General features: G+C 31.1%; 2 protein-coding genes across 2 annotated transcripts; one reads left to right on the top strand and one right to left on the bottom strand.

The window, feature by feature from the left end:
- Positions 1-866: 866 nt before the first annotated feature.
- Positions 867-7,631, top strand: LOTGIDRAFT_122405 (hypothetical protein; the record flags this gene model as incomplete). The annotated part of the gene is made up of 12 exons (XM_009060026.1): positions 867-1,005; positions 1,880-1,991; positions 4,004-4,056; positions 4,403-4,570; positions 4,747-4,769; positions 4,964-5,065; positions 5,319-5,401; positions 5,584-5,696; positions 5,860-6,423; positions 6,693-6,844; positions 7,129-7,240; positions 7,501-7,631. 12 exons carry the CDS (start codon positions 867-869, stop codon positions 7,629-7,631), a joined length of 1,752 nt encoding a protein of 583 aa, XP_009058274.1.
- A 1,393-nt stretch (positions 7,632-9,024) lies between these two features.
- Positions 9,025-14,317, bottom strand: LOTGIDRAFT_163518 (hypothetical protein; the record flags this gene model as incomplete). Its single annotated transcript, XM_009060025.1, has 10 exons — positions 9,025-9,207; positions 9,486-9,599; positions 9,835-9,986; positions 10,162-10,678; positions 10,872-11,060; positions 11,291-11,416; positions 11,634-11,858; positions 11,989-12,103; positions 12,447-12,629; positions 14,292-14,317. The coding sequence occupies 10 exons, from the start codon at positions 14,315-14,317 to the stop codon at positions 9,025-9,027; spliced, it is 1,830 nt and encodes a 609-aa protein (XP_009058273.1).
- Between the last annotated feature and the right edge of the window lie 824 nt (positions 14,318-15,141).

Genomic DNA, 15,141 nt, shown 5'->3' with positions numbered 1-15,141 from the left:
ATGGCCCCCTCCCCCCCCCCCCCCCCCCCCCCCTCTAGCTACGTGCCTAAATGTCGTTTGAAACGGAGATTTGCCAAAAGTTAGGCAAGGTCATAACAGGCAACGATGCGAGAACAAATTTACATGAAAACACGCTCAGGCCTGTAGCCAACCATGATTGTTCAGAGGGGAAAGTAATATATCAGGAGGGACAATGGTACCGTATATGATGTTGTAGTAATGTAAGAATACTTTCAGAGGGGCAATCCATGTTTTAATATTTGGGTGGGGTGGAATTAATGTGAATGGATGAACACGCTTGGTATTTATCATCGTCGATTGACACGTTTTTGTTTTTTTTTTTTTTGTTTTATGCAGGCCTAAGACATACTTAATGGAACTCTATAGATTTACATTCTATGGTGTAATCTTATGTCTGGCCAAATTGCCTTACTGTGTAAAGTTCAAGTTTATAAGTGTTATCATCTATATTGGGGGACAATGTACAAGCGTAAATGTAAGACTAATAAACAATCTTTAAATCGACTATCGGAAGCACATTGTGTGTGGATTTAATCATCTCCAGAAATCAAAGGCCTTCGAGAGATAGAAAATTGATTTCTACTTTCATTTTAGTAATACGTTGTTTAATTGCGTATTATTGCATCTATGCAAAGTACAATTTTTACAGCAAGTTCAAAGTAAACCAAAGATTGATTGGATGTTATAATTTAGTCAGCCAATCGTGATTACTGTAACTAAATTTCTATTTTTAGGCACCTGTCGTCACATCCGGGTTTTGTTAAAAATGAACTGAGCGAATGAAGGATTGAAAGATGGCGAATTCGTCTGGTGTTGGATTAGATGATTCGCAAAATTCGGATACCATGTCGACTGATGATCGTTTGAAACGACTTTATCCCGCTGTTCGTGAGAACGAGACACCATTGCCTCGATCATGGAGCCCTAAAGACAAATATAACTTCATAGGGCTCTCCCAGAATAATTTACGAGTGCATTACAAAGGTGATTTTTTATTCGCAATAATAATCTATTTCTAACTGTACTGGATACTAGATCTATTCTTTTATCCTACGTCATTTCTATGACCTACTTTTTATTTCTCTTTTGTTCACTTTTATTCCTTTAGTGTTTATTTTATTCATTCCTAAAGACTGCGTTATGCCATCAATTATTTTAGTCCATTTACACATCAATCACAGAATTTTTATGTAGAGTAGGCTAGACGTCAATATCAAATTGTATTTTTGGCTTTTGCATTCTCCTTTTTATGATTTTAAAGATTATATGACCAAAAGGTACCTTGAGCCTAGTTTGATTATGATTATATATAAAAACAAGAGCCTTGCAACTGAAAATTACATGCAAAGTTCTGGCATAAGAGGAATAAGACTGGGCAATACCATGGTTTAAAATGGTTTATTATTGATGTGGCCAATCAGGAGTATTGTTTCTTAGTGTATGGCTTATAATAATAAGACATTTGTTTGAAAATATCTACATAAACTATGAACATTGATAACTGTAGGAGTTGCTCAAGTTCACTATTCAAGATCACAAATAACAGGGGTTAGCAAATGGGTCTTAAATCAAAAGTGTTGCAAAAGTTTATCTACATACCGGTACCAAATTTTATGTAAGGTTAAAAACTGATGGAGCTATCACAATTTCAGTAGGCAAGGTCACTAGGGTAAATGTTCCAAAATGGTTAAAATTCAAATTTTGATCTTTATTTTAGGTTTTTAAAAGCTTATAATAAGCTTACACATATGAAATTTGATCAAAATTGGTTAATAATGGCAGATTTTAGGGTGTTAACATGGAATAATCAAAATATGATTATCTCAAAGCATTATTTTCTGTCATAATCATTTTCAAGGTATGGGAAAGACTCACAAAGATGCTGCAAGTGTTCGAGCTACTCACCCTATACCATCATCATGTGGTATTTACTACTTTGAAGTTAAAATTATCAGCAAGGGTAGAGATGGGTAAGTAAGGCTTATTCATTGTCATGGATTTGGGGAAAAATCTCTTCTATCAGTTGGTGTCATAGTTGGGCCTACAGGACCTGAGATCAACTCTTTGAGGTAGTTTTGTCCCTTTACAATTAATGGTGAAAATATATCTTGGACCCTATCAAATAGAATAATGAGTTATTCAAATAAATAAAATGACATCTGAGTAATGAAATGGGTGTAACCAATATTTATTTGTGGTTATTACCTCAGAAGAATGAATAGAGTTAGTGGAGAGTTGAATAATAATATTGTATTATAATAGTTGAATTCTATAGAAACTTGCTATTGATTTTCAACCTACTTGGCCATTTTGACTAATAAATGATGTGGAGTATAAATACTAGTTTCATGTCTACTTTCATTTTTCCTTTTACTATATGATTAACTTTGATATTATTTGATTTATAAATTTGACATGTTGGTTTATTTTCTAACAAGGGCATTTGACAATAATAGTGTATTAGATAAATTCATGATATTTTGATATCTGGATAAAAACACTTAAAAACAAAGGATCACATGATGAATTAAATTAAAATCGTTTATGAAAAAAACATGTTATATGCTTTTTAGGTTTGGGCATTATAAATGACATTTATTCCCTTCTGTATTTGTAATGAACATTGTGATTCTGCGCTTGATTGCATTTTCATCCAATAATATATGTTGGTTTGGTTTATGGCTTCAAGCTAGACATTTAAGTACCTGATTTTATGATTTCCATAAAAACAAGTCCTAAAGTGAATATTCTTCTGGTATAGATAGATAGACAGATAGACAAAGTTGTCTCATAAGATTATTGACTTGCTTTGAGTAGTGATATATATATATAGCATAGTGAAGCCATCACTGACATTGAGTTATGTTAAAGGAACACTTAGCCTAAAATTACATTGTTAAAATTTTCAATTCACCTCTCTCCAATGTTTTGGTCCAGTGGGACATCTGCAATTCCCATCAATACATAGAGATAGTGCCATCAAAATATTTCAAATTGCACAAAAGGAGCTCAATAGATAAAGTGTCTCCAATTCATTATAACATGTGATAGTTATTCTCCAGTTGTTTTGGGAAGCTTGAAGGCTGTGTTATAAGCAGGAAAATTTCCTTTATGTAACGTAAACATCTAATATAAATTAAAGTTATAACTGCAATGTAATATAGACCTAGTAATACACATGGTCATGTCTATGTTGTTATATAAGCTTAGTATAAGATAATATATAAGACTAGTACACTGGGCTAATCTTAGCTTATTATAAATAATATAAATACAGAAAGAATTGTATATGACCAATTTTATTGATATTCAGGTTCCTACTAAATTCCATTCCAAGAAATTAAATAACAATGTTCTCTCATGTGAAAAATGTCAAATAGTGTCCAATATCTTGACTGCAATAGGCTATGTTCTTGCATTATGTAATGCAGCAATATGATTGGATCATACGATAGCAAATACAACCATTTAGATCCCTCAAAAGAAAATAAGATTAGGGCTTTTTGCTTACAGAGTTAAGGTTGAGAGCACTGATTGGCTGTATTCACTAGAGTACAATCATTATCAAAGATGTTATAGGCAATTCATACTAGCTTAACATTGTGAAGATGGTGTCTATATGGTCTTTCAATATTAATTTGTTCTTAACTAGAGACATACTTGCCTTCAATTCATAATACATTGAGTATATTGTCATTGATATCTTCTTATCTGTCATTCCTATTTTCCTTGTTTTAGCTAATAAGAAAATATTGCTGAAATCTTTTAAGAATAAAAATTTGGAAATATATATGCTACAGTGTCTGAATTTTGACCTAGTTTACTTGGTCACATTAATCAAAATGGGTCAAGAATCTAAGCTAGGTTTTCTAGTTGACCCAGCTCGCAGATTGTCCTATTTCATTCTTGTAAAATTGTTTCTTTAGAAACAATGTTAAAATTTGTTTATATATTGTTTATTTATATTACTGTGTATTTTTAGATATATGGGTATTGGATTATCAGCACAAGGCGTTAATATGAACAGATTACCAGGTAAACATATTAACAATTCTATTATTATTAGGCATTATCATCCTTACAAAGACACCTTATGTCACTCTATGACTCTCTCTTGAAGATTCCTTATGTGAAAACCTGAACATTGAATTACAAATTCAAATCATCAAGGTAGCCTTTTTTGAACTGAAAAACTAGGCCTTGCCTTGTCTTATTTATACATATTAAGACTTGTTATGTCAACTATTTTGATACCATTTCATTATTCATGTATAGACAAAGGAATTAGTCATTGTCTTTATTAATATGAGTAAACATTATATACACCAAGTGACATCTTTAACAAAGAATTTAAATTCATATTATTCATAAATTATTTAAGGATGGGATAAACATTCATATGGTTTCCATGGTGATGATGGAAATTCATTTTGTTCATCTGGCGCCGGACAACAGTATGGTCCAACATTTACCACAGGAGATGTTATCGGATGTTGTGTTAATTTGGTAGAAAAAACCTGTTTTTACACCAAAAATGGCATTCATTTAGGTGAGAAATTCAGTTTTATTTATTCTTAATCAAGAATTTAGATCACTTCCTCATAGGATAAGCCAACAACAGATATACTGGAAAAAGATTTGATATAAGTTATTATCATTCATAAGTCTTTATATATAGCTAAATTATAATTTACTATAACTGTATTATTATTGCTTTATTTTCAGGGGTTGCCTTCACTGCTTTACCAGTAAGTCTTCTTTTAGCCTTATCAAATCATACGTTACATATATCCTGAATGATACATAGATCTAAAACAGAAGTGATATTCAGCTCACTGTCAGTTAAGTCATCAACTGCCTTGTGTTACAAGTTTTCCACTGGTCAGGGTGGTCCCTGTTCATATTCTTGTACAAACTCATGTTAGGGTCTTAATTATTTCAGCCCAATCTCTACCCAACAGTTGGTTTACAAACACCAGGTGAAGTTGTAGAGGCTAATTTTGGTCAATCACCATTTATATTTGATATAGAAGACTATATGAAGGTAATATGCCCTTGTGTGGTTTTTTTTTTTCAAATATAAAGAATGAAAAATCATTGAAATTTTCATTTAAAAATGCTAATGGAAATTTTTTGCAAATACATTTAAGATTAAATAATTATTTGAAAGGTGATTTGATTATTGCAGTTGTACATTTAGGAAAGAAAAGAAAATACTAATTTGAATTGTCATTTGCCCAAGCAGCCTAAGTTATGTATCTATTAATATTGAATTTCAATGAAAGTATCCATTTCAGGAATATGAAATGAAAACTAGGATGACAATAGAGAGATTTCCTGTACCAGATAGAAGAGGAGAATGGCAATCTGCTTTAAATAGGTAAAATATCTGTCTTTACATTAAAGAACGCTTGATCAAAATCAATTGAGTTTTTTTTCTGTCTACACAGTACCAATAACCAACTTTTCAAATTCAAACTCATTCAATTCATCTTATACCATCTGCAGGTCTGTAGTTGGCATTCGAGTCCACCGTAACAAAATATACTTGATTTATTGTAGAGTTGTATCAACATATTTAGTACATCATGGATATTGTAGTACTGCTGAAGCTTTCTCTAAAGTGACTGGAGAATCTATAGATGAAGATCTACCTTCTATTAAAAACAGACAAAGTAAGTAACAATATAGATATGATGTTGAAATCCTGCACAAGCTTACAGCAATGGTATTTCTTAATAAGCCAATCATTTTGACAAGTGTTCAATATGTAACAAGAGTGGTTCATCGGTTAAAATTTTGTCAATCCTTACAATGTTATAACATTCTCTCTTGCAGAAATACAGAAGTTAGTATTAGCTGGTAGAATGGGAGAAGCTATATCAACAACACAAGACTATTACCCTGGACTATTAGAAAGTAACCCTAATTTATTATTCACCTTAAAGTGTAGACAATTCATAGAAATGGTTAACGGAACAGATTCAGAAGTACGAGGACCGTCCATGCACAGTCCCAAATCTCGTCATAGTAGTGGTAGTAACCGATCCAGTCCTAACTCAAGTCCAGTACATTACGGCAGCTCAACAAACAATCTCCACCCTCAACGAACTCTGATAGGCTCGGGCAATAATAGCCCCAGTCGCTCATCTGTTAAAACTTATAATGCACAAAATCAGAACTCGCAAACTCAAAATGAGAATATACACAGAATTGAGGAAGAAATGAACACAGTGAATTCTGATACTCATTCTATGAATGGTTCTAGTAATCGGTATATTGATGAGGAAGATATAGAAATGACTGATGGACTTATTGATGAACGAGTTATAACTAACGGTAAATCCAATAGTGTGTGTTTGAATGGAAATTCTCATACTGATTATTCTACAGAAGATATGGGTAGGTCATATTGCCCCGTTTTTATAGTGTTTGTTTATTTATTTTATTATATGTGTGATAGTGTGATAAAATTATATTCTTGGATTAAAGTAAGTATTGTAATTTTTTTTCTAAAGATTTTATGATGTGGGGTTATTTAAATATTTTTGGCAAAGTTTCCCCAAATACAAACAAAGCTAATGTTGCTTTTAAACTTAATCAGCTAAAGAAAGAATTTTCATTACCAGTATATGAAATGTGGCCACCAATTTATTCTATGATTTTAACAGAAGTGGACTGTCCCAATAGTAAGAGAAAGTTATGTGGTGGAAGCCAAGATGCAATAAGTAAAATGTTACAGTTTGGTAAAGAACTACAAAGTATGAGTGAACAATTAAAAAGACAATTTGGAAAAAATGATGCAAATAAAAAGGCATTACAAGTAATTATATTTTTTTTTAATGTTAAACCAATCTTGATGTCTAAATATTCATTTCCCTGCTCATGGAAATCATCTATCTGAAGAAAATAATATCTCAGTACAATACTGTATAATCATTAATGTCTTATCAATAGTATAATTATTATACATTATGTTTTCTATAATTGCAGATGCCTTGAGCTAAATCTGTGATAGGTACCAAGTTGGGTTTTCAATCATTGTAGAAAGACTATCTTCATTAGTCCATAAAATCTGTTATTAATTATCTAAATTGTTAATTCCAGGATGCTTTTAGTTTATTGGCATATTCTGATCCATGGAATAGTCCAGTAGGTCATCAATTACAACCTGTTAAAAGAGAACCAGTGTGTGCCGCTTTAAATAGTGCCATATTAGGTAGGTCAGAAGGCTCAATTCTTGATTATTTATCATTCAACTATTTTGTTGTTCAACTTATTTCAATCAAGAAACCACTGATAATGTAAAGTACGATATCTAGAAAATAGTAAATGATATTATGTTTTAAGAAATTGGAAAAGGATTTTGAAAATGTATTTGTTGGGTCTATTGAAAGTTTATTTCACGTGAGATTTTGTTAAAAAGTTTGGAATCAAAATTAATTGTCTTGTATATTGTACTCTAGTTTTCTTTTTCAGAATCCAAAGGATTGCCAAAACAGCCACCTTTAGAAGTGGCAATAGCTCAGGCCACAGAATGCATGAAATTAATGGCGAAAGCTGGTATTGGATCATGTGCATTTGCCAGTGTCTCAGACTATCTTCATTGACCGTAACTTAAATTAATATAACAGGATTTAGTCCATACAATTTCTTCCTTGAAACTGTTATGTGCATTAGATATACAAGGCTTAAACCAAGTCCCCTATTTGAAGGGATGCAGTCATGAAATAAAGGAACCTCCAAGTAGTGTCTACCTCTAAGGATTGATAAATTGACAGATATTGATATATATATTTAGTAATGTAACTGGTTTATACCATTTTGGTTGAAATGCAGGTCTTGATGCTTTTGTGATCTTTCATTTAATCATAGATGGCGAGTTTAGGAACCCACAAGAAAATACAAAACAGAATAATCAATCAGCATTTCAATCAGATATGAATAAGCCCAGATTTATTAGTTAACATATTCTCAGGCAGTTTTCAACTTGGCATTCTGACAAGCAATTGCAGTTATTTCACTTTTAAGTCTTAATTATGAGTGAAAATATCTCTTATAATTTTGCAATCTCTTGCCTTTTCTGAATAATTTATTAGAATTTTTATCAGTTGTATAATTGAACTCATATGAATTGTGAAATATCTCTTCAGACTGTGTCAATGGTATTTTCACAAAGATACGAATGTAGCATTTAAAACAGTTGACATTGCTATTATTATAGAGCCAGTGATATTTCTTAACTTTATTTAGGAGAGCACAATTGGTGCTTGTAATGCCCATTCAAGATGTATACTTATCATAGACAGCTGGCTTGCCAATGGGGATATAGGAAACTGAAGCAATAAGGATGAGCTATATGTAATTCTGAAACCCATTATTTTACATCAGAATATTTTCTTCCAAGACAAAATAGGACTATAAGTTGTTTTTTAACAATTGAAGATCTAAGTTTGCACAAGGAAGAGATAAATTTAGAATGAATTTGCCAGTATAACAGATAAGGAGGTGTACTTTGTTTAATTTATTTGTGATAATGTTTTTATTATTATATTGATGATTACTATTGATTGAACTAGTTGTAGTTACAACTATTTTTTAAATTCTATCTTATATGATACTGTATGTATTTTGATGTACCTGGTTACAATGTGAGATATAAGATATCTGAATGAAGTGTGATTATAAGTAATTATTATTATCATTATTAATATAATAAAACACCCTAGTTTGTAAATAACTCTTTGTTTTTTTTTATTTTGTCCTTGCCTGTACATATCTGGATGGTTCAATTTTCACATTCATGAGAATCCAAAATAAAATTCAGCTACAAAAAAGAATTTATGATAATAGGTCATGTATAAGACCATTCTACTTTCTTCTAAAAGCCCCTTGGGACAATCAGCTAATGATAAAAATCAGTTATATGGAAACAAAAACACAATGTCAATTTCTACAATCATTTATTATATCAAAATTCCCTGAATATTGCACATCATCACCTTAATCTGCGCTCAAAACTTGTATTTTCTTGGTTAAAGTCTGTTTAGGAAATAAAAATTCCTTCATTATTTGATCTAGTTCATTTAGAGCTAGTGTAATATGTGTTTTAACTATATCATTAGATTCTGTTATATACACAGACTTTAATAGCCGATATAAATCTTTTAATGCTGTACCTAATATCTGAAATTAATAAAAGTATACTAGTAATTCTTGAACCAGGACTTGACCTGCTGTCACAACTTTATTTCCCAAAACATGCACATTTTATTAAAAAAAAAAACAATTCGAAACTTCAAAGATTATGAGATTCTTGGCTCGGAAAACGAATAGGCACTCTCTACTTTGCAGGAACACAATCTAAGTCATTTTGACCTAGAATGATCCAGAGTGGCTAGTGGACTTGTATCAAGAATCTTGAACTTATCTTGTGCATAAACAAAAGTGTAATGCTTGTTTACCTGAAAACTGTCTCTACCAGTACCTTGTAATAAATGAGTAAAAACTAAAGCTGCAGCTTTCCTGGCTTCATCATTTACATCAGATTTTAATATACTTCCACAGCATGATATAATCTAAATGATAAAAGCACATGTTATTTCTAACATGTAAATCATTCATCTTCAGCTATTTCTTTTCACCAGTCAAAAGTTTTTCAGCAGTAGCCAATAGAGCAATTTGAATAATTAAATAAAGGGATATCGTTTAGATCAATTTTAATTGATGGGTTTTACTCGAATTAAATCATGGAAAAAAGGGGGTCTCATTCATACATATTATTTAGTTGATTAAAACTATGTAACTACTTACTTCATGAATATGAGAACCAATAGAGAAGTGTAATAATTGTGATAATTCTGTTAGGTTTGATAAACTACTGGCCCGTATCAATGGATCTGTATCTTTGACACCACATAGAACAGCCGGAAGTAGTATATTCTTATATTTAGGCAACATATCACCTAGAAATATAATCGCTACCATAAACAATATTTGTTGTCAAGTTTTTTTTAAGTTTGAAAACAATCACAACTGAAGGAAATCATATCACAATCTATTCCTCTTATATTTGATAACTTTGCTTATGAAAAAAGCAAACTTTTTCCTAAATGTTAAACTTTTTTTTCAAAAACTCACCTAAAACTCTGGATGTTTTCACTAAAGCCTCCCCTACTTTTATTTTATGTTCACTTTGTAAAGATGTCTTTTGTCCTGTAATTTTGGAAAATTCTGTTGCCAGTCTTGGCACCACTTTATCAGGAAGGATATTAGCCATGGCAACCATTCCATTTACTGAGGGTAAGTATAAGTAAGTATCAGCATGACCAAGATTCTGTTCTAGAATATTCAACACTGTATCTTGATACTTTACAATGTCTTTATCTTGTGATTCTATCAATTTAGTTAGAGTCAGCAATGCATGACCTCGAATTGGAATTTCAGGATGGCACAGTTCTTCAAAGACTTCTTTAAGCTTGGAATCAGAATCAATGAAAATGTTTTCCACTGATTTTTGGTCAATATTTGAAATCAAGTCAGGCTTTGTCACATTGTTAATGTTTGATCTTGTAGTTTCTGATAATCCTGATGCCATTGGTGGTGTTTCAGAGAGAACTTCTATCAATGGTTTGGTCTCTTTAAGTTTTTCTTTGACCTATAATTTAAAATGTTATCAGAATTATATTGAAATTTCATCAATGATACATCTTCTTTCTTTTCAACCAGATTTGAGTATATAATTTCTTACCTCAGATTTAAAAAACAAGAAAAAACTCATGGCATTATGAAGATTGATGACTGATAACGAAGTATGTTGAATTCTGTTGTAATTACTCTGGATTAATTACCTCATCAGAAGGAACTTTGTTTTCTCTTTTAGATTTTGATATTTCAGAAATAACAATTCCTCTAGTTGCTATAGCTATTTTTATATCTGTAGCCATTTCCTGGATTTCATCTGATGGATGGTTGACAGCTAGTTCATTCAACAAGGGCACTAACTCTTCCATTTTACTTTTATCTTCTTCTGTAAACTTCTATAATAAATCACAAATTAATGAGAATGGCAACCAACATGATCAATTAATATTTATTGGGCATCATAGGACAATTTGTCCCCATCTTGTTTCTTACAAAAGAGGATAGATATAAATTTGCTATTTGATGCCTTAGATGATCGTGTACAAGTATGGAGGACGTATTCCTATTGGTATAAATAACATGAATGCTCAAATAATCAATTCAGTCCAAAAGTTTTTATTCTTACCTGATTAGAATCTGACATTAAAGCTGTTAACAATCCAATAGCCATCGTCATGGTTTCACTTTCAAACAATGTAAATATATCATCTTCTGTATGTTTACAGATTTCTACACCACGTTCTAATGTTGCCTAGGAATATGATATTAAAATAGGTCAGTAAAGAAACATGAATTTGAATGTTGCAGTTATCAATAATTAAGAAGTTCAATGACCTAGCTGTCCTAAAACAGTTTCATTTTCCTTCGTTTTTACACTAGTACACAGTACAAAATCTAAAAGCGCCCTTAATATATAAGATATGTATTATGTTTAATATACATATATAAGTAATATTTATTTTTCATACCTTAACAAATTCCAGTATCTGCTGATGAGATTGAAAACAAGAGGAATCTAAAGTCTCTGATAAAACAGCTATTAGGTTTAATATAATAAGTCTCTGATTGAAGGAATCTAACTTTCCCAATGTCTTCTTTTCAATTTCTATCAACAGCTCCTCCTCTTTCACCTGCTCTTCATTTTGATTGACAGTTACACTTCCAGTCTCTTGCCGAATAATATCAGTTAATTTCTGGAAAAAAAATTAGTAAAATATCTTTTAACTAAGTGGTACAAATTAAACATCGATTCATTTGATGTCAAACAAATTGGCTGCGCGTTCTAATTCTATTGGCATGTGAAAGTCTGGCACAAGCTTTTACCTTGAGAAGAAATACAAAGAAATCTCCAGCCAAACCATCTGATTGTAAACTTTTTAACAAATTCTTCAGACACTCTATTCTATTATTAGAATCTTCATTCCAATGGTCATCCTGACTAAAAATAAAAGAATAGTCGTAAGTTTCCAGAAAAATACTTCAAAAGAAAAAATCATCAACAATCATTTCCTTAATGGCGTTGCATCTGTGACAAGATTACTGACCATATTTTCAAGTTTTTTAATTTTTTAACACAAATCCTCATCTATCAAAGGTCAAATCTTGGAAGTCTGGAATCTTAATATTTCAGATTGGTCAATAATATCCCTGCAATATCCAATCAGATTTCTTAGCATTGAGCGTCAGAATTGTTTTGTAGTTATGTTTGTGACAAAACCGCCCAGATCAACAATTTCTCTAAGGAATAATGGTTCTTCTCTTTCTCTCTTTAAGATACTTACATATTGTTAGAAGTAATCAGTTTAACACTGCCATTTTCTTCAGTAACAAATTCAACATGTTGATTTAATGATTGGTCTGTTCCTGGTTTAATCCATCCATATGATAATCCTATTAATCCATCTAGAGCTTCCTGTCTATCAACTGATTTAAAATAGGTAATCAACAGCTCTTGACATTTCACTCTAAAATGTATCATTTATATTGAAAATGTTTGTAAATTATGGAAATGGACTTTGAAGTCTTGTTTCACAAATGTCTGTGCATGATATGCATGACTAATGTATATGGCAGTGGCAACTGCAGTAATACTACATATAGTAGCCTTTTTCACTTTGTTTTAATTGTAACACTTTATTTATTTTATTGCGGTGCAGAAAGAGCCCTAGTTTTGACGGTTTACAGCCAAATGAGTGTCAATAACAGCTAGGCTTATCAGTTTCCCTTTAAAAATTCAAATTGGCATCAAAAAATCTCTGCAAACCATCATAATCATATTTGTCTCACAAAAGAATTCTTGAGAGGAAGGAAGTGAAGGGGAAACCAGACTGACCCACAAAAGCTCTGACATCAGCAATCCTGATCTTGCCGGGTAGCTTCTTATGCAATGCAACTGTATTCTGGTACTTCTTAGCACTGAGTTAGGCTCATAATGTAGGGAGGTAACATGTAATTGCAACAAAGCACGAGCGCCAAGGGATCTGATCGGTTATTGTACAATTGTACAAATGACTAGATTCTTTTCTTGTCAGTGCCTCTGACCTGCTTCACTGAGCAGAAACTGGGTTGAAATTGATATAATCATGTATTACAGACTTCAGTTAAGAATTTTTATTACATTTTTTTTGTAGAAAAATATTCTTTTTCAATCGAATCATAAATACAATGCTATATTATAAACAAAATTAAAATCATGTTGAAGAGCAATCTTAGTTTAGAAAACCAGATGAAGGTCACTTTGTTTAAATTATGTACATAGATTATAGGATACAAATAATAATGCTTGAATAGGAAAGCACTTGTCGAAATTACTTTATTTCTTAATCAAAGTTGTATAATGAACTAGATGACTGGAATTTTCAAAATTCATAAAGTAGGAGTTATTATTTCATTAAAGACATTATTGGTTAATGACATGCCTCAAGAAGTTGTATATTAAAGTAGATGACAGAATATTCTAATTTCATACATTAGAAGCTATTGCTGGTTTTTATTATTAACAGCAATTCAGTGTTGAGAACCTCCGCTATTAACAGTTTGTCACAAGTGTAAATAAGAAATCAATTAGCTTTCAATCTTTAACATTAGATGATTTTTGTTTCTCCAGCATAAAAAGTTTAACTTTAGCTACCAAAAGCACTTATCAGAATAACAGTCCAACAGTTCAACATTCTGAATAGTAATATTGGACACTGGAGTGCCTGATAACAATATAATTAGACCCTTTAAGATTTGCTAATGCCATTTATTATAAGTGATAATGAAGTAACAATTATCAATCTAAGTTTATGGCATGGCAACTTAAAATTCTTTTCCTGGTACTCGATCAGCACTATTTTTAATTGGTGGTTATTGACATTAGCTTAAACAATTTCACAGAAATTGCTGAGTACATCCTGAGAGAGTATTATTATGAAATGGAGTTTCCTAAAAGCTAAACATTATATTACAAAATAATACCACAACATTGGCCAATAAATAGAATTGATTTTGAATTTAATTTATAATCCAATCAGATATGCCATTATTTATTTGGATTAACCAAAGTTTAGTTCCAAATATGAGGCCAAAGAAGTCTTCAAAGCTATTTTTCTAGTAATAATAAGACAACAATAAATCATCATTACTTGATTAGAATGACAATTAGTGTCATATTAATTAAAACAAATCTTCTAGACTATATTACCAACAGTTCTAACATATAATCACATTCCAAAATGAAAATCAATACAGAAAATTCAAGAAAAATTAGATCATAGCTTTTACAAATTTAAAGTTCTATAATTAATCTTATTTTGAATGAAAACACATCTTTCAGTGTGATAAAATTGGTCACAAATGGGAATGGTACTAAAAATGAACAACTCCGTAACTTTTACTACTATTATAGAAATATTTCCTTGTGTTTTTTATTACCCACTTTATGAACTAAAATGACAGCAAATGCCATTAGTTTTAATGGGAGAAAGAAGAAGATATTTTAAACCCTTTGCATATTAATGTGGGACAGCTGTTTTGTTTACACCAATACAATGTTTGTGGTTTAAAATAGTCCAGAAAACCTTGTGAAGAGATTATGATGTAACTATAGCAAATACCGTTGGGATTGGACACAAACATGAAGACTAGTAGATCTTATTTGAATCCCATATATAGGATAATTTAATATATATATATTTTATATGTTTCTATGATTCCTCACTACCCATATTAGTACTTAGTTTGGTTATTGTAATTTCAAGAGAGAAATTTATACATGGCACAAGCTTAACAGTTTAGGTCAAATAAGATTGGCAAGATTAATCTAACTTTATATAAAATCAATATGGGAACACAGCCAAAACTGGTCAGATAATAAACTGTCTTTGGATTTATATTGTATAAGCCATTTCAGTCTTGCCAACCAATGTTCTTTGTAGGGTAATTCTGCCTAAGAATCCTAATTCAAAAAGTTACTATTTCATTGGTATTTTTTGT

The sequence above is a fragment of the Lottia gigantea genome (genome assembly GCF_000327385.1).
Source record: "Lottia gigantea unplaced genomic scaffold LOTGIsca_40, whole genome shotgun sequence".
Lineage (NCBI taxonomy): Eukaryota > Metazoa > Mollusca > Gastropoda > Lottiidae > Lottia > Lottia gigantea.
Note: the sequence above shows the minus strand (reverse complement) of the source record. Positions and strands in the feature narration are given on the sequence as shown.